This window comes from Mercenaria mercenaria, chromosome 17, assembly GCF_021730395.1.
Source record: "Mercenaria mercenaria strain notata chromosome 17, MADL_Memer_1, whole genome shotgun sequence".
NCBI classification, from domain to species: Eukaryota; Metazoa; Mollusca; class Bivalvia; order Venerida; family Veneridae; genus Mercenaria; species Mercenaria mercenaria.
In genome coordinates this window covers 71,527,788-71,548,510 of record NC_069377.1, presented here as the reverse complement: position 1 = coordinate 71,548,510, position 20,723 = coordinate 71,527,788, and the positions used below count along the sequence as shown (strand labels likewise).

The 20,723-nt window shown below is 36.5% G+C and overlaps 1 protein-coding gene across 3 annotated transcripts in view; it reads left to right on the top strand.

Moving 5' to 3' along the window:
• LOC123537022 (peptide chain release factor 1-like, mitochondrial) overlaps positions 1-20,723 on the top strand; it is a 41,370-nt gene that overhangs the window by 4,418 nt on the left and 16,229 nt on the right. For all 3 annotated transcript variants that reach the window (XM_053528580.1, XM_053528581.1, XM_053528582.1), the window contains exons 2-5: positions 8,370-8,861; positions 9,937-10,010; positions 12,525-12,705; positions 14,427-14,599. In XM_053528580.1, the coding sequence (XP_053384555.1) occupies positions 8,399-8,861; positions 9,937-10,010; positions 12,525-12,705; positions 14,427-14,599 (891 nt within the window). In that variant the 5' untranslated portion in view covers positions 8,370-8,398. The remainder of the gene's footprint in view (positions 1-8,369; positions 8,862-9,936; positions 10,011-12,524; positions 12,706-14,426; positions 14,600-20,723) is intronic.

Here is a 20,723-nt window from a genome sequence, read left to right as displayed (position 1 = left end):
GTTTTGAACCAATTAAATATGACGATGATAGTACTGATGATGATGATGATGTCAAGTCATGATGATGGTGATAAGGGTCATTGTACAAAGTTATACTAGGACTCAAAGAAAATTTAAAAAGGACTCCAAAATCTGAATGTTAGGCAGTCCTGACTCCATGAAATTGAATCCTAATGGAAACCCTGCTGTGAATGAGAAAATTTAATATGACTTTGATGATGAAGATGATGATGAGCCAGAGTTATCAGAGGAGGCTGTGTTTTCGTTTGTTCTGTCCTTCAGAGAATAAATAATAAAGAAAAGGTTATGACTATTTATGTACAGGAAAGTTACTGCTCTACAAAGCAATGCTGTTTCATTTCATATAATGCTGAAATACAAATTATTTTTCAGGCTAGCAAACTCCATTTCAGGCTAGTACTATTTCAAAGGCACTAGCCAGAACATTGATAAATCCTTCTTTTACAGTATTTTTAGAAGAAAAAAAAACACATTGAATTTGTCTCCTGACCTATTAAAAACTGGTAATTTTGACACATTTCGACCAGCACATGGCAGCTGACATCAAAAGGAGTATCGGCAAAATTTTCCTTTATTGATTTTCTTTGATGTGGGATGAAAGTTAACTGGTTGGGTATTGCAAGGTGGATGACTTAATTTGACATCACTCATTCTCACGAGAATTGGGAAAACGGCCATACCTAAAATCAACAAAATGGAATTGTTCCAAATATATTTATTTTATATGGAACTAACTGATCGAACATTGACTAAAACATTGTGAAAAACTTTTGAACAACATTTAGAAAACAAAAAAATTATGAAACATTGAAAATACAGCATGAGATTGCCTATTTTGCGGCCAGTAATGTACGCTACATGTGCACATATTGACAAGAATACCTTATACTGTAATTGAAGCATATAATTGTAGGCTATAAACGACTGTAATAACGAAAGTATAGCAACGCCTGTTGTGGAACAAGATATCTTACAATAAACATTTATATAATATTCATTTAGAAATATCCAAAGAAGGTGTATATAATGTGCTTGATAAAAATATTGTGTACATTTGAAAGTTACCTTGTTTCAATGTATATAATTTAGATAAATGTGACATAATTTTTAAAATAACCTCTTAAACAGATAGTATATGGTTTATAATTGAATATAGTAACATTTGAATACTTGAAAGTTCGTATCCTATACAGTATTGATACGTTTTTGATATTAGATCTAATTGTATTGGACATTACATGGATTATGTAACAGACACTATACCGGTTATTCCATTCAATAATTACTATATATCCATTCAAACACATAAATTTGGTTATTATGATATCATCAATTTGTTTAACATATGTTTTGCAACATTATTGGTAAACATTTTACGCATGAATTCTCTTGGATAATGCAAATATACACACTATTACACTAATTAACACATATTTTATGTTTACTACTCCATTATAAACTTTAAAAAGAAACATTTTTGCCAACAACATCGAACAAACAAATCAACAATAATAACAATTTCAATCATAAAGCTATCAATATGAATACAAGCTTAACATTTATAAAAAGTTTGGGGTATCGGACATTACTTAATTCTATAAATGAATAGATAAACTTCTGTTTGTAAATACATAATGTCTAAACATGTTTCGTTGCATTCATATATGATGATAGTTAGTTGTCTCTGCATAATTGTATTTGATAAGTATGTATATACAGTATAATTTGTTAATTATGTTCTGATGTATCGAACATTACAAAACCATCTATGTTGTTTTGTTGGTCATATAATCAATTAACCTGACCTTTATAAGATCTAACTTCTATATGCATATAACTGCTCACATTTCTCCTCATCAGTATCTACTAGTTTGTACATTCGCTTTGTTTTTCCAGTTCCTATAGGTGTTTGAATAACACACAAATATCCCTCATTGCAATCCATATCTTGTCAGCTTGCCTCGGCCACTGATATAATTCCTTTTTCTTCACCATAAAGGATATTTCAACCTCGTCATCTTCGTCATCGATATCCACCACCTTCCCAACATACCACCCGGTCTCATACACTGCTGCAACGTAATCGTCAATGGTAATATGTGTATGTGTTGCAATATGTGTGTCCAAATGTTTTTCGGGTTCAGTTTGGTTTCCAACTTCTGTATTCCGTTTACGTGTTCGTTCTTGTCTCCATGTGTTGCAGCGTTCACCTGACAAGCAAAGCTGACAGTAACAGCTTGTTTCTTTCACTAAGACGCTAGATTGTCCATTTCCAACAACTGCATGGAGTTTCATTGTTCCTTTGACCGGTCGAAGATCTTCAAATATGTGTGACATGTCACGGACCTTCTCTGTTATGGCTTGATCTCCAACAAATATAAATGATACATTTTCAAACGTAGATGCCTCACTTGCCCACGTAAAGAAATCTTTTGCGTCTTGAATCATGGCTCGTCCTGTTTTAATGGCTGTATCGGCCATTCTTTTAACCGTGCCGCCCAGCCCGTCGCACGGGCCCTTCCCGTGGCCCGCCTCGAAATAATTCCACACAGCTGCGCAGTTGTATATGTTCTCATGATTGGCCACTGTGTCAAATATCAGTTTATTCCTGTATTGAGACGTAGGACTATCAGTCCAATAATGACACACCTTCACGTTAGGAACGAACTTCTTTACTTCTGGAACAATTTTGTCCATGAATGTAACAACAGTCTGTGCATTATGTGAAAGAGTATCTGACACAATTACGATGCTTTTGTGCTTTAGTTCGTTGTCTTCTTTGAAGTACAACACTACAGGGTGTAGTGTCACACCAGTTTGGTTGAAATATGCTGATTGAATTTCCTCTGAACATCTACAGGCATAGTTTTCGGCGAAATCCATCTGAATTATCGCGTGGTCTACAGGTAGGTTTTGCTTAAGTGTCCTTATTTGGGCATACTGGGTTTTGACTCTGTCAACATGCTCACCAAAATCATTCTTCTGTTTATCAATGTGATCAGCGAATTCATCCCTTTTCATATCAGTGTTGGTTATCCTCATTACATGTTTCTTTTTCCCTCTATCCTCAATTTCAACTCTCTTCCATTGAGGTACAGCAATTGTCTCTGATATTTTGACTAGTACTTCCTGTCTATCATGGTTCTCTTTTAAAAATACCTCTGGGTTGACTGATGTTGAGACCCCTTCTCGTCGCAGTGTTTTGGCCGTTAGTGCCATATTCTGGTGTTTAGTGCACAAACAACTACTTCTTGAAATGAATGCGGAAAGTTGTATGTGTTTAGGTCTGATTCTACAAAATGTTGCAAACGATATGTTGCTCCTTGGATTTTCAGCTAGAAATTTTTCATACAGATTTTGAAGATAATCTGTAAGAACCCTTGCTTGTTTGACTTCTCCAGCATGTTTTATTGTGTCCTTTTTCCCAGGTTGCATTCGGCTGTTATCATCGCGCTCGAGGAAATGGGTTATTTCTTGTTCCAACTTTCTTGTTTTCTTCAGGCTTCCTTTGTTTACTCGTACACCATTAGCTGAGTACTTGGTTACAGTGTTTTTGTTCAGTCCAATTTTTTTGCCAAGTGCGAAACGACATTTATATTTCTTGACTATTTTACCCGCAATAAGTCGGTGAGTGTTCTTTATTGTTGACTTATTGCAAACCTTTGCCTTCTCTTTCAGCTCAGCAGCTACTACATGACCAAATATGATTTCTTTTCTGACTTTATTCTTCTGAATATTAGAAAGTCCAGCTCGATTCATCAGCTTTTCCGTACTGGTTCTTGGGGTTTAGGGTGAACCATGAAGTCTTTTGACGATTCTTTGTCGTTTCCGCTGTTCAGTTTTTAACTTTCTCATTAGGTTTAGGTTAGCCATTTTCAGTTCTTTCAGTTGTTGGTTGGCGCGTTTTAACTCCTTTGTGACTCGATTCCTTGGTCCGACTGCTCTATTTGAAAACCGCATCGCAACAACAAACCTCTCGCTATTTTCCGCAGACCCACCTGCACTTTCATACCCACTTGTGCTTAATGATTCACGTTGATCAGCCCTATCTCTTTCTTGTGCTATCACCTTTTTCCTCTCGCGACATCGTTTTACGGCCTCACGTACTTTATGCCGTCTTACAGCTCGTTCAGATGAGCTTAATACACCAGAAGGGACATAGTTCTTTCGACGCCTCTCTCGTTCCTTTCTTAGATATGCCTCATTATCCTGTTCTTTAAGCCTTTTTCTGTAATCTTTACATATTTCTGATCGTGACTTTACCATATTCACCTGAAATATAAACGAAAAACGTTACCATTTTCAATGAAATGTTCGATACATAATAATGTAATGTTCGAGACCAAGTTTTACAATAAAGGCGCCGGATCATATGCTTTTAAAACTATTAAATGCAAGTTTAAGGCTTGGTTTCTAGTAAAACTGTAATTAATTGCTTAAGAAATATCCCCTTTTGGATTATGTCATTAAACAAATGCTAGAACAATATACCAAACATAACACATGTTTTACGACGCTTTATTTTATATACAACATTCATGTTCATCAAAAATATTTTTCCTTGAATAGATAAACCTTTTTAAAGGGGAGGGATGCTGTTTATTCAAGTATATAACACAAAAGAAACAAGTACTTAAAGTATTTCAAATAATATATAAATGTGTAATGTTCGATACCAAAGATCGCGTACATTACACGCCATACAAAGCATGTATTTATTCACATATTTTCATCATTTATATTTGCATCGCTTACCTGATTTATATGGTTACAACATTACAAATTTGCAAAAGACATAAACGATTATTAATATATAAAAGAAAGCAAAAGAATTTACTTACCAAATCGTATTTATTTTCGTAGAACAAACTTCACAAAAAATGGCTGCCGGGGTATTTTTCTAGCAGTAAACAAATTCTTGGAACAGAATTGTGACGTCACTATTAATGACGTAGTTAACAGGTGTTTTTAATGTCTTTTAATTGCAATTTAATGAGTATAGTATTGAACATTACAATCGCGTACATTACGCACCATTGTTATTGGCTTGACAAATCAGCCGTATTGCGTTTTTAACTTACCAAAAGCTACCGCCGTACAGCCATTTGATGTAACTCAGTGATGAAATAAATACAACGTCCAAGATTTACCTTTATCATAGAAAATGGATCGCGGACATTACATTATGTTCAGTAATATAGCTTACTGAGTTAACAGGCCTCAGTGTAAACTATAATTGTGATTTAAAATTTGTCGTAATATTTCAATATTCTTTAATTTGATAAGTCATATCAATTTACCTCCTTTTGTGACGAAATTCGCATGTCTGTTGTGTAAATATAATGTCTGTGCATTACATAAGATTACTGATCGCGGACATTACAATGCAACAAGAAATTTGGCGACATCATGTTTGGGCATATTTTTTATTTATTTCGTCAATTTCTTTCAAGAAATCATATAAGACTCTGTTTGTAACATATCAAAATATGCAACAAAGATAAATATATCATTAAAATGTCCAACTGTACATCAGTACATCTACCCAAAGAAGAACAATGTAAATGGCGACAGTCTCGAACATTACATTTTGCACAGTAATGTAGCCAATTCTAATGCATTAATCGATTTTGGGACAATTTTTTACATCCAGTGGGTCGATTGCACCCTGTATTTGATATCTGTTTTTCAAAATCAATATTATAACATTCACATGTTGGACTTAGTGTATGGCGACATCAAATTCCCAATTCCCGTGAGAATGAGTGCATAATTCTACTCCAAGTAAAATGTATTTCAGATTTTTTTAAGTGGATTTTCGTTTTGTAGCTGAACAACAGTAAGTTTGGTGATTTTAATAAAATGCTGACTGTTGCTATGAATTTAAAAAACAATAAATTATTTTTTGTTAAATAAGATGTTTTCTTATCAATCTAGTGGTCCTTTTCTCTAAATTCTATTACTTTATGCACTGTTCTGAACCAATTAGTATGATGATGATAGTAATGAAATTGATTATGATGATGATGGTGATGATGATGTTGATGGTATTGAAGGTCATTGTACAAAGTGATAATATGTAGGACTCCAAGAAAATTTAAGAGGGACTCCAAAATCTGTATGTTAGGCAGTCCTGACTCCATGAAACTGAATCCTAATGGAAGCCCTGACGTTCCGAGATTGAACATGTTTTTAAAGTAGAGATCCAGGGCAAGTTGAAATCAGTTCTATGGGCAAGTTGGAATTCAGATTTATTTCGGACACTGTGCAGTGATTCTTATATTGCATTTTAACTATTTATTAAGAAACAAATATATTAGTGAAATTTTAAGACACCTGGAAAGAATATCCATTTTTTTCCTTCCATTCAATTGATGTTTTTGTCGCTGGGCTGCTAAGTGGTAGTGATAACAACATTTGTGGACAGATTTTCAGTATATTATCTGGGGCAGATACGCTCCTGTATATATTTATATATAACTACATAAATTGATGATTATAGCTTTCAGCACAAATTCGGCTTATATGGCAAATATTAGTTGATCGAAATGTGATCGGTTAATAATTTTGTGCTGGGAAAGTCAGTATGTTAGATGGTGTTAGGGAAACAAATATTGGTGAATAACTGATACGGCCTACGACTACAACTACAAACTACTCTGCCTACGGTCTGTATAATTGGTGTTCAGCAGATTTACTATTTGATTGTTAGGTATTGTTATTATGACTAGTGATATATAATAAATTATATTTATGTTTCTGAAACAGAATTTACATTAGAGTATACAAAATTTATATGTTAAAACATTGTTATAGGTTTACCCTATGACAATTATGTGAATAAATGGCAAAACAAGAGTACGGTATGTCACTGTTTTAATTTACTTTTAAACAACTCACCCTAAAGTTTACATAAATTTTATATGACTCCGATTCCTGTCACATGATTGATAACGACAAACTGCACCAGCTGTACTGAGTGTAATGGCAGACATGTAAATACAGCAAGGTAGCCAAAATGAAACATATATAGTGCTTACGCTTTATTAACATGTTTTAATGTTATTTTTAAACCATAAAATAATACAGTTTTACGATTTCATCATTTAGGTATATTGCCCGATCGTATTTTTACCTAAATCTATATTCTCCACAGAAAAGGTCTTCACTAGTTTGATGTAAAGAAAGGGATTCTGCCCTATCACGATTCACAGAAAAGGTCTTCACTAGTTTGATGTAAAGAAAGGGATTCTGCCCTATCACGATTCACAGAAAAGGTCTTCACTAGTTTGATGTAAAGAAAGGGATTCTGCCCTATCACGATTCACAGAAAAGGTCTTCACTAGTTTGATGTAAAGAAAGGGATTCTGCCCTATCACGATTCACAGAAAAGGTCTTCACTAGTTTGATGTAAAGAAAGGGATTCTGCCCTATCACGATTCACAGAAAAGGTCTTCACTAGTTTGATGTAAAGAAAGGGATTCTGCCCTATCACGATTCACAGAAAAGGTCTTCACTAGTTTGATGTAAAGAAAGGGATTCTGCCCTATCACGATCCACAGAAAAGGTCTTCACTAGTTTGATGTAAAGAAAGGGATTCTGCCCTATCACGATCCACAGAAAAGGTCTTCACTAGTTTGATGTAAAGAAAGGGATTCTGCCCTATCACGATCCACAGAAAAGGTCTTCACTAGTTTGATGTAAAGAAAGGGATTCTGCCCTATCACGATCCACAGAAAAGGTCTTCACTAGTTTGATGTAAAGAAAGGGATTCTGCCCTATCACGATCCACAGAAAAGGTCTTCACTAGTTTGATGTAAAGAAAGGGATTCTGCCCTATCACGATCCACAGAAAAGGTCTTCACTAGTTTGATGTAAAGAAAGGGATTCTGCCCTATCACGATTCACAGAAAAGGTCTTCACTAGTTTGATGTAAAGAAAGGGATTCTGCCCTATCACGATTCACAAAAATACCTCAGAATCAGTTCAGAAGCCAAATTATTTGGACCTACATGTGTATAGTAAGAAAGCTGGGAAATAAGCTAATTGCCCGAAAGAATTTTCTGGTAGCCCTCGTGCTCTGGACATGAGATTTCTGAAACTCTGATTATAGGAATATGTGGTGCCCCTTATAAGACAGGAGGATGCACATCTGCACCTGAAGCTGAATCCCCCCCCCCCAGTAACTTTGACAGTGAATTTTGTAAACTAATATTCTGAGTCATTGTAAATACATAATTATATACATGTACTTGCCAATTATGACTTAAGGTTTTCAGTAATTGTAGAATTTGAATGTTGCTGACTGATTGTAAATACCTAATAATTTCATTTTGTTTTTTCTTCAGATGCTTGCGACATTGACTTACAGAAAGCCATGGCTTCTTTGACATACTCAAGCATGAAAAGTTTGCGGTTGATGTCCCATTTGTCAAAACTACCATTGCGACATTTATCAGTATCTACAACTAAAACTTATTTAAACAATAGCGTGATAAAGACAAAGGCAATTGTTGAAAATAAACCACATGATGTGAAGGTTTCTTATAGTAGAAAAAAGTTCCTGTCATCTACAGAATATTGTCAACTTTGTGGCGCTTGTAGTGCTAGAAATTATTCAACAAAGACATCTCGATTCACCTTAGGGAATGAAACATACAGAAAGTATTTGACGTCTTTGGAAGAAGAATGTAAAGCATTAAGTAGTGCACAGGCTGTAGGGCAGATTCTTGGACAGCAACAGGGACATAAGTTACGCTTACTGAGAGGGATTGTGGATATTTTTGAAGCACTGAAAGTCAAGTATGACGAACTGGAGGAATTGAATCAAATGCAGCGTGGTAAGTTTTAATTTTACCCCTAGTCAAATCTCGTTTCTTACTATTCAAGCAGATTGCCGTGCTTTCCATTCAATCAGATTGCCGTGCTTTCCATTCATTGACAAGCAGATTGCCGTGCTTTCCATTCAGGCAGATTGCAGTGCTTTCCATTCATTGACAAGCAGATTGCCGTGCTTTCCATTCAAGCAGATTGCAGTGCTTTCCATTCATTGACAAGCAGATTGCCGTGCTTTCCATTCAAGCAGATTGCAGTGCTTTCCATTCATTGACAAGCAGATTGCCGTGCTTTCCATTCAAGCAGATTGCCGTGCTTTCCATTTAATTTGTGATAACTGAGAGATTGCAATTTCATACTAGTGCTGATGACTGCACTACCTTATTCCTTGTTCATATACACAATACTGCTTAAGTTTATTGCTCATCCCAGCACAGAGTGAAATCAGGTTTTTAATTTGGTCGTCTAGGGTCAAAAACTGGGTCAATATGTTAAAGATAAACCTTGTTAACAATCTATAGCATTATTTTCAGCGTAATCTATATGAAATCTAGCCAGAATATTAGTCATAATGAAGTTTAGGTTGATAAATACGTTGAAAAGATCCTTTTGAAGCTCAGAACACATTTAAGCAACATAAAACATGTAGTAGGCTTGGTTTGCTCGAGTCTGTTCACGAGATAATGGAATGTGGAGCTCCCCTTACACCCCCTAGTGCTGGCTTAAGAGGAATTCTGTTATAGTAGAGTTTAATGTTCTCCGTGATCCCAAAGGACCAGAAAATATAACAACACTGAGTCTAGATATGAGGAGATTTTTTACAGTTGCCACATGGCACTTAAACATTGCTGTTGTGATAGTTTATAAGATCTGTGAAAAGATTCTTTGGAAGCATAGAAGACAAACAAGCAACACAGTAGCAGACGCATTTAGCATAGAAATGCTCAGGTTATATATGGAATTTGTCAACTGTTCAGTTTACAAACATTTGTTCAGGATAAAGAGATTCTATTTAAAACAGAAGCAGATTCTAGTTGAAGATACAAAATGTACATGTACACAGATCTTATAACATTTCAGATGAAGAGATGAAAGAACTTGTTAGAGATGAAAAACAAACTTGTTGTGCAGAAATTGAAGAGTTGGAAGAAAAGGTAAAATATCTATTGGACAGATATTGTATCTTATCTACAGATACATGTTTAACATTGATAAAATGCACCATGTTGTACCACATTCAGTTTGTGTATAAAGTAAAATTCTTTGTGTTAACACTCCAACCAGGAAATTTAGTTTGCTAAGAGTAAGAATACAGTTTTTCCTTTGGTCAATTTTAAAAGTGTGCCCAGAATCAGCCAATCATATCCTCCAGTTTTAGACTGGTCTTCAAACGGTTCTATATCCTTGGACCCAATAATGTTTAGACTGGTCTTCAAACAGTTCTATATCCTTGGACCCAATAATGTTTAGACTGGTCTTCAAACAGTTCTATATCCTTGGACCCAATAATGTTTAGACAAAACTGTGTTTAGCAAAAAGCATGTATTCCCATTATATCCGGAAATATTGATCCCTGCTGGAGCCCGCCCACTTAGCTCAGTAGGGAGAGCGTTGGTCTACGGGCCGCAGGGTCGCGAGTTCGATCTCCGGGTGGGGCGTATGTTCGTGACGATTTGATAAAAGACAGTGTGTCTGAAATCATTTATCTTCCACCTCTGATAATTCATGTGGGGAAGTTGGCAGTTACTTGCAGATAACAGGTTTGTACTGGTACAGAATCCAGGAACACTGGTTAGGTTAACTATCCGCCGTTATATGACTGAAATACTGTTGAAAAACGGCATTAAATCCAAAACAAACAAAAACCAAATTAACCCTGCTGGGTGAAGAGTGTGGAGCTGGTGGATCCAATAAAATTCTCTATTGCGTCTTATGTTTGTGCTTTGTTCTGTGTTCAGATCAGAATGTATGATTTCAATGATTTGATATTGTACATGTGTGATGTTGTGGTTTACTGTGTTGAAATGTTGGGAACTGGTGTGTCTTTGTTCAGACAAATGTCTCATAGATGCTCTTTTATTCTAATTTGGAATTCACGTTTAGTTTCACCGACATATTGTTTGTTGCAGTTTGTGCATGTAAGTAGGTATACGACGTTTTTGGTAGTATAATGTCCTCAGAGTTTGCACATATACGTTAGTTTAGTGAATGTACTCTTAAACCTTTTTGATTTTAGCATATCTGCACAAAATTGGCAGTTAAGGTTTGGACAGTCTTATTTTGATGTAAATGAGATGTGAAACCAAAATTTGTAGTCCTGTTTGGCGCCATATAACCTATACTGTGTTGGTGCGCCGTAAAACCCAAATAAAATAAATAAGTAAATCTACATAGTTCGGATGTGGACAAGCTGCAGTGGATGGCAGTCTGTTGGTGAATGTTGCACATATTAGGTTGTGGCTGATTCAGTGGCCTATGCAGTGTGCAAATACAGGTTTGTCACTGAAGATATTAGGGAATGTTTGGCTCAGTATTGGCCAGAAGCGTAGAATGGTTTGTTTAATAAAGCAATTGTCTTTGTCAAAATCTAGGAATACGGGAATTTTTAATTCCCTTTGTCTAGTGTTGTAAGTTTTTTCTGTTCTTCGGGAGTACTTTGTTAAAGCAATCATTTAGTAGCTGTTGTGAATATCCCCATTTTGCAAAGAAGGCTATAATGTTGCTTTTTTGTGTGCTTGTGAAAGTCTGCGTTAAGCGTGTAGGGGCTGGATTTTTTAATGCAGGCTGGGTGGTTCGAGCTGTATTCTAGATAACACTGTAAGTTGGTTTACAGTAGAGGTAAAATATAATTTTGCCGTCTGTACTGTGTCTTGTTACATTATCTAGGAAAGTGATACTTTTATCAAAGAATTCCATCGTGAATTTGATGGTATTATGTAAGTTGTTGCAGTCCTCGAAGAACTGATGTAGTAAGTTAGACTTCTGTTAGAATTGTGAATTTTTGGGAGGTGGTAGAACATTACCCTTGGACGAGGCTATTGAATAGTTTATCGCTTATTTCTTTCTTGTCACGTATTTGTGATAGGAGATCAATTACTTGATTGTGGTGTCTCTCTGTAAGATCCCTGTTTAGTTTGACATAGAATTGTTCATTGTTCAGTTGGCTCATGGCTTCCTCATAGTAATGTTTGCAGTCTACATATGCGAACTAAACTTGCCCTATCATTCGGTCAAGTCCTACGAAGAGTTCACAAATGCTGAACGAAACCTGCCGGGGATGATGTCAAATTAATAAAAGAGCACGTCCTCCACGGCTCAAGCTCAGCCAAATCACACCAGAAGTAATGTTACACTTGTCTATTGCACATTTATTCTTTGTTTATAAATTATAGAAATTGCTTTTATGCATGTCAGTATTTCCATAACTTAAGTAAGCAATAAATTTTTGTGATATTTTCAAAACATAATGCAAATAGATCTTGTACTTCCATTGGAATTTTTGTTTTCTTTTCATGTTCATTGTACACATTTTTATAGCTCCTATGACATTACTTTTGGATCAACCCTTGTATATAGTCTCCATAAAAAAGCTTCATAAACTATCTCATTTTCAGTTGATTGCAATTTCTATGAAGGGTTTTTAACCTGTTCTGTTGGAATCACTTCAGCTTGTAGATATCGTATGTCCAGACGAGCATATAGATGAATGTGACATCATTTTAGAGGTGGAGTCTGGTGCTGGCGGTCAGGAATCAATGCTCTTTGCTCAGGAAGTGTTTGAAATGTACCAGAATTTTGCTCAAAGTAAAGGCTGGCAGTTTGATATAACTCATGTTACAAGAAATACAAGTAAGTATATGATTTAAAGTTTGAAAATTTTCATAATCATTACACATAATGGGTGGTCTTTGGTTCAAGCCGACTGGAGGACTGACAGTCTCTGGTTCAAACCCTACTTTAAGACTGGATGGTGTTTAGTTCAAACCCCACTGGAAGCTTGATGGATGTTTGTTCAAACCCCAAGTCTCCAGTTCATACTCCAACAGTGACTGGACAGCTTTTGGTTCAAACCCCTTGTCAATTGGAAACTGGAGTTCTTTGGGAGACTGGATGGTCTTGGGTTCGAACTCCACTGGAGACAGGACAGGCTCTGTTTCAAAACCCACTGGAGGCTCGAATCTTTAAATAAGAAATACTTTTTACTTTTGTAGTGTGACATTAAATTTAGGTTCCATGTTGAATACTTTACATCTTGTAAAGGGGATGCTTCTTGTATTGATTTCTCCTCCTGTTTTTCTCCAACACCTTAACTGACTTCCTTCTTCTGGAGGAGTCATCCATTTGGACAACCAGTGGCAACTTTAGATATAGGTGTGGTTGTGTGCATGCGTGTGTGCCTGCATGCATGTGTGCCTGCATGCGTTTGTGCGTGCGTATGTGCATGCTTTTGTTTGTTGTTTGTGTTTAACGCCTTTTCAACAATTTTTATGCCTCCGAAGGGAGGCATATAGTTTTTGAACCGTCTGTCGGTCTGTCAGTCTGTCAGTCTGACCGCAATTTTCGTGTCCGGTCCATATCTTTGTCATCCATGGATGGATTTTCAAATAACTTGGCATGAATGTGTACCACAGTAAGACGATGTGTTGCGCGCAAGACCCAGATCCGTAGCTCAAAGGTCAAGGTCACACTTAGACTTTAAAGGTCATTTTTCATGATAGTGCATTCGTGTTCGGTCCATATCTTTGTCATCCATGGATGGATTTTCAAATAACTTAGCATGAATGTGTACCATAGTAAGACGACATGTTGCGCGCAAGACCCAGGTCCGTAACTCAAAGGTCAAGGTCACACTTAGACGTTAAAGGTCATTTTTCATGATAGTGCATTCGTGTCCGGTCCATATCTTTGTCATCCATGGATGGATTTTCAAATAACTTGGCATGAATGTGTACCACAGTAAGACGACATGTTGCGCGCAAGACCCAGATCCGTAGCTCAAAGGTCAAGGTCACACTTAGACGTTAAAGGTCATATTTCATGAAAGTGCATTGATGGGCGTGTCCGGTCCATATCTTTGTCATTCATGCATGGATTTTAAAATTATTGGGCATGAATGTGTACCACAGTAAGACGACGTGTCGTGCGCAAGACCCAGGTCCATAGGTCAAAGGTCCTAAACTCTAACATCGGCCATAACTATTCATTCAAAGTGCCATCGGGGGCATGTGTCATCCTATGGAGACAGCTCTTGTTCAGTCATATAAACGACAGTGTATACTTGTAGCAGTGAGCACAATGCCAATCTTTATAGTGCTGCTTCACTTGAATATCATGCCTTACCCACCAAATCACATTATACTGACACTGGGCTGACTAATCCTAGCACTATCATCTTCATGCTAAGCACCAAGCGAAGATGGTACTACTATAGTACCATTTTTTACTCCTCTGGTATGACTAGGCCAGGGATTGAATGCACGACCTCCACATCCAAAGCAGCCGCTCAACTTCCAGCCTTCCAAGACAAGAGACAACAATAGATAAATGGATGTAACTTCAAATGTTTTCAGATTCTGATGAAGGTGTTCGCAAGGTTTCGGCTTCTATCAGTGGGCAGGGTGTGTTTGGGGAGATGAAGTATGAAGGGGGCATCCATAGAGTCCAACGAATACCAAAGACAGAATCTAAAGGTCGTGTACATACAAGCACTATTTCCGTAGCTGTTCTACCACAACCTTCTGAGGTAACAGTTGGGCCACATTTAAAAAAGTCTTTGTTTACTGTCTCCCGACCCTATTTTTAATGTTGGGTAGGTAGGTAGGTAGGCAATTTTTTATTTTTTTTGGTTGGGGGCTTATACTTTTACTAGTAGGTAGGCCCTATATGATCGTTTCTTACAGAATATTTCTTCTGTAAAAATAAGACAAATTGGTGTATGTCATATAAAAGGATGAAATTAAATAATACAATTTAAACTTTCTTACTTATTATTTTGCTTACTTGAAATATATGTGGCACTTGTCATATCGGAACTTAAAAAAAATTTGACCAGCATTGTCCAATAAAAACTTTTGGGGCGCAGCATTTTAAGTGGGTAGGTAGGGAGACAGCAAACAAACATATTTTTGAACCCCCTGAACAACAAAATTGTAAGGGGGGTATACTGGTTTCAGGTTGTCTGTCTGTCCGTCCGTCCGTAGACACAATCTTGTGCGCACCATCTCTCCTCATCCCCTTGACACAATTTAATGAAACTTCACACAAGTGATCAGTAACAACAGTAGTTGTGCATGGGGCATGTTAGGTTCTTTCAGAAAAAAAAAATGCAGAGTTACGGGACTTTGTTTTTTGTTACTATATTATATACATAGACACAATCTTGTGCGCACCATCTCTCCTCATCCCCTTGACACAGTTTAATGAAACTTCACACAAGTGATCAGTAACAACAGTAGTTGTGCATGGGCCATGTTAGGTTCTTTCAGAAAAATGTTTTGCGGAGTTACGGGACTTTGTTTTTTGTTACTATACTATATACATAGACACAATCTTGTGCGCACCATCTCTCCTCATCACCTTGACACAATTTAATGAAACTTCACACAAGTGATCAGTAACAACAGTAGTTGTGTATGGGGCATGTTAGGTTCTTTCAAAAGAAAAAAATTGTAGAGTTAGGGACTTTGTTTTTCGTTAACATACTATGTACATACAGTCTACATATGCAATCTTGTGCGCGCCTAATCTTCTGAACCCTTGCACACATTTTAATGAAACTTCACACAAGTGATCAGTAACAACAGTAGTTGTGCATGGGCCATGTTAGGTTCTTTCAGAAAAAAAAATTGCAGAGTTATGGGACTTTGTTTTTTGTTACTATACTATATACATAGACACAATCTTGTGCGCACCATCTCTCCTCATCCTCTTGACACAGTTTAATGAAACTTCACACAAGTGATCAGTAACAACAGTAGTTGTGCATGGGGCATGTAAGGTTCTTTCAGAAAAATGTTTTGCGGAGTTACAGGACTTTGTTTTTTGTCACTATACTATATACATAGACACAATCTTGTGCGCCCCATCTCTCCTCATCCCCTTGACACAATTTAATGAAACTTCACACAAGTGATCAGTAACAACAGTAGTTGTGCATGGGGCATGTTAGGTTCTTTCAAAAAAAAAATTGCAAAGTTATGGGACTTTGTTTTTCGTTAACATACTATGTACATACAGTCTACATATGCAATCTTCTGCGCGCCTAATCTTCCGAACCCTTGCACACAATTTAATGAAACTTCACACAAGTGATCAGTACCAACCCTAGTTGTGCATGGTGCATGTTACGTTCTTTTAGATAAATATTCTGCATAGTTATGGGACTTTGTTTTTAGCTCACGTGTCAAATAGTGACAAGGTGAGCTTTTGTAATCGTCCGTCGTCAGTCCGTGCGTGCGTGCGTCAACAATTTCTTGTCTGCACGATAGTGGTTTCATTTATGATTTTATTTTAACCAAACTTGCACACAACTTGTATCACCATAAGATCTCAGTTCCTTTCTTGAACTGGCCAGATCCCATTATGGGTTCCAGAGTTATGGCCCCTGAAAGGGCCAAAATCAGCTATTTTGACCTTGTCTGCACAATAGCAGCTTTATTTATGATTTGATTTTTACCAAACTGGCACACAACTTGTATCACCATAAGATCTTGGTTCCTTTCTTGAACTGGCCAGATCCCATTATGGGTTCCAGAGTTATGGCCCCTGAAAGGGCCAGAATTAGCTATTTTGACATTGTCTGCACAATAGCAGCTTCATTTATGATTTGATTTTAACCAAACTTGCACACAACTTGTATCACTATAAGATCTTGGTTCCTTTCTTGAACTGGCTAGATTCCATTATGGGTTCGAGAGTTATGGCCCCTTAAAGGTCCAACATTGGCTATTTTGACATTGTCTGCACATTAGCAGCTTTATTTATAATTTGAATTTAATCAAACTTGCACAAAACTTGTGTTGCCATAAGATCTCAGTTCCTTTGTTGAACCGGCCAGATCCCATAATGGGTTCCAGAGTTATGGCCCCTGAAAGGGCCAAAATTAGCTATTTTGACCTTGTCTGCACAATAGCAACTTCATTTATGATTTGATTTTAACCAAACTTGCACACAACTTGTATCACCACAAGATCTTGGTTCCTGTCTTGAACTGGCCAGATTCCATCATGGGTTCCAGAGTTATGGCCCCTTTAAGGTTCAACATTGGCTATTTTGGCTCTTGCAGCCATATAGAGACTTCATTTATGGTTTTATTTGATACAAACTTCCAAAATATCTTCAACAACAATAAATCTTGGATTCCATGACAAATCAGATCCAATCGTAGGTTCCAGAGTTATTTATATCTGATTACCTCCCCTGATTGTAGTCAAAATGGATTTATATCAGTAAGTACTTTTATAGGACTTATTTGAAATTTCATTATTGTCATTAGTTGGACTGAGCCAATCAGGGTAGATAACAATGGACTGATTTTATGTCAAATTACCTCCCTTTATTTCAAATTAAAATGGGTATATCTCTGTAACTAATGAAGATACTGATCTGAAATTTCATTCATGTCAACAGATTTATTTGGCAGATCCTTCTTTTGTTCATTTACAATAATTTTCTTTTTAATTATTTCCCTTTTAAGTTAATATAAATAGCTATATTTTTAGTAACTTTTTTATTAGGCGTAAAAAAAAAATTGTTTGTTTCCGGTATCCCGACCTACCCTAAATTTTTGGCCCGACCCTAAATGTTTTTATGGCCTTGGAGAATATTTTTTTCAACTTTTTAACAAAAAGATGCAAAACTGCACTTTTTATGCTTTAAACATGGCCAGTGATGTTAGAAATCAACTTACTGATGCTCTAAAGGCATAACCCCCTTATTTGTAATAATTTCTTGACAAAAAAATAATTTCCGAAAAGTCTCCCTCAATAAAAAAAAATTCCAAAAAAAATAAGTTTTCCGACCTACCTACCCTAATTTTTTTTAGCATGTTACCGGAAACAAAGAATTTTTTTTTTTAGGCCTTATTGCCCGTAGGGAAAAACAGAGACCACTTTTCTGTGGTACCACATCGATGGTACCTCCAATTTTTAGGTGTATTTTGACATATCAGTACCTTGTAAGAATTTTTTTTTCTTTTTGGTTAAATTTCTTTCCTTTGTTGTTTCTGTCCTTTGGACTTAGATATTTTTTCTGAGGACCTTCTTGTCCTCAAGTGCAATGATAACAGGTGAGCGATATAGGGCCATCATGGCCCTCTTGTTTGTTACTATACTGTATACATACAGTCCACATAATTATGCAATCTTATGTGTGTGCGTCAGATTGCAATGTACTATGTCAGTGCATGCGGGGGGTACATTCATCACCTTTATTAATTTTGGGCTTGGCCTTTGTATAAAACCTGGCTTTTTAGCTCACCTGTCACAAAGTGACAAGGTGTGCTTTTGTGATCGTGCAGCGTCCGTCATCCGTGCGTGCGTGGGTGCGTGCGTCCATGCGTAAACTTTGACTTGTGACCGCTCTAGAGGTCACATTTTTCATGGGGTCTTTATGAAAATTGGTCAGAATGTTCACCTTGATGATATCTAAGATAAATTTGAAACTGGGTCACATGCGATCAAAAACTAGGTAAGTAGGTCTAAAAATAGAAAAACCTTGTGACCTCTCTAGAGGCCATATTTTTCACAAGATCTTCATGAAAATTGGTCAGAATGTTCATCTTGATGAAAGTTGGTCAGAATGTTCATCTTGATGATATCTAGGTCAAGTTCGAAATTGGGTCAACTGTGGTCAAAAACTAGGTCAGTAGGTCTAAAAATAGAAAAACCTTGTGATCTCTCTAGAGGCCATACTTTTGAATGGATCTTCATGAAAATTGGTCAGAATGTTTACCTTGATGATATCTAGGTCAAGTTCGAAACTGGGTCACGTGCCTTCAATAACTAGGTCAGTAGGTCAAATAATAAAAAAACCTTGTGACCTCTCTAGAGGCCATATTTTTCAAGGGATCTATATGAAAATTTGTCTGAATGTTCATCTTGATGATATCTAGTTTAAGTTCAAAAATGTGGTCAAAAACTAGGTCAGTAGGTCTAAAAATAGAAAAACCTTGTGACCTCTCTAGAGACCATAGTTGTGAATTGATCTTCATGAAAATTGGTCAGAATGTTCACCTTGATGATGTCTAGGTCAAGTTCGAAACTGGGTCATGTGCCATCAATAACTAGGTCAGTAGTTCAAATAATAAAAAAACCTTGTGACCTCTGTAGAGGCCACATTTTTCAAGGGATCTGTATGAAAGTTGGTCTGAATGTTCATCTTGATGATATCTAGGTCAAGCTTGAAACTGGGTCAACTGCGGTCAAAAACTAGGTCAGTAGGTCTAAAAATAGAAAAACGTTGTGACCTCTCTAGAGGCCATACTTTTCAATGGATCTTCATGAAAATTGGTCAGAATGTTCACCTTGATATCTAGGTCAAATTCGAAACTGGGTCATGTGCCATCAATAACTAGGTCATTAGGTCAAATAATAAAAAACTGTGTGACCTCTCTAGAGGCCATATTTTTCAATGGATCATCATGAAAATTGGTCAGAACTTTAATCTTGATGATATCTAGGTCAGGTTCAAAACTGGGTCACATGAGCTCAAAAACTAGGTCACTATGTCAAATAATAGAAAAAACGATGTCATACTCAGTTTAAAACTGGGTCATGTGGGGACAGGTGAGCGATTCAGGACCATCATGGTCCTCTTGTTAAGTCATCAAAGCACAAAGTATTCAATGTGAGCTATTGTGACTACTCATTGTCGGCTGTACATACCTCCATCTACAATTTCTCCAAACAACAACTTCTCTGAAACAGTTCAGCAGAAGTTGATGAAATTTGGTCTGGATTTTCTTCAGATGGTCCTCTTCTAAAGTTGTTTAAATGGTATGCTTTATTGCATATATGTGCTGTCAGAGCTAAAAGTAGAAGACATCTAAGCTACTGGTCTGATTTCAAAACGAAAATCATACAATTGTTTCTGTACCAAGATTGTTCAAATTATTCCAATTCTTCATGCTTTTATTTTCCCTTTATGTAAACTTTAAAGATTTTCTTGTCAGAAGCTGCTGTCCCTATTTTAAAAAATATCACAGAAATGATCCTTGGGTTACTCTCCATCAAGATTAACCAGATTAACTCATACTATATAACTCTGATTTGCAAAAAAAGCGTGGCAGCCAGATGTTAACAAAAAAACTTCAGATGCCATCTCCTAAACTCAATGGTCTGATTTTGAAATGATTTCATAGACATATTCCTTGGTTGAACCTCTACTGAATGTGTTAAAGATATTTTGATTTGTCAAAAACATGGCTGCCAGAGTAGCTCTAGTTTTCCCTATATGTGGTTACAAATTTTGAACATCTTGTCTTAACTGAGAAACTCTTGTTAGCGATACAGTATATGGCCATCATGGTCCTCCTATTTAACCTTTACCCTGGTAAATTATTAAAATGGACTGTTCCATCGTTCAATTTTTGCAGTACCACATATTATTCAAAGGGGTGTTCAGTGAAAATTTACTCACTGAAAAGGGAACAATACAGACCAACATCCATGCAAGCTGACCTTGGTCTCCATTGGTCCCAAAGGCAAAATCACTTATCAAGAGCATGCTAAAGGTTAAATTATATCCAGTAATATTGAAGGAAGTGGTATATAACAGAACTTTTATAAATTAATAACCACTTTCATCAATTTTACAAGTGTTTTCTGACCACACAGTAAGATTAATTTAGACCTTAGTCTTTATATATC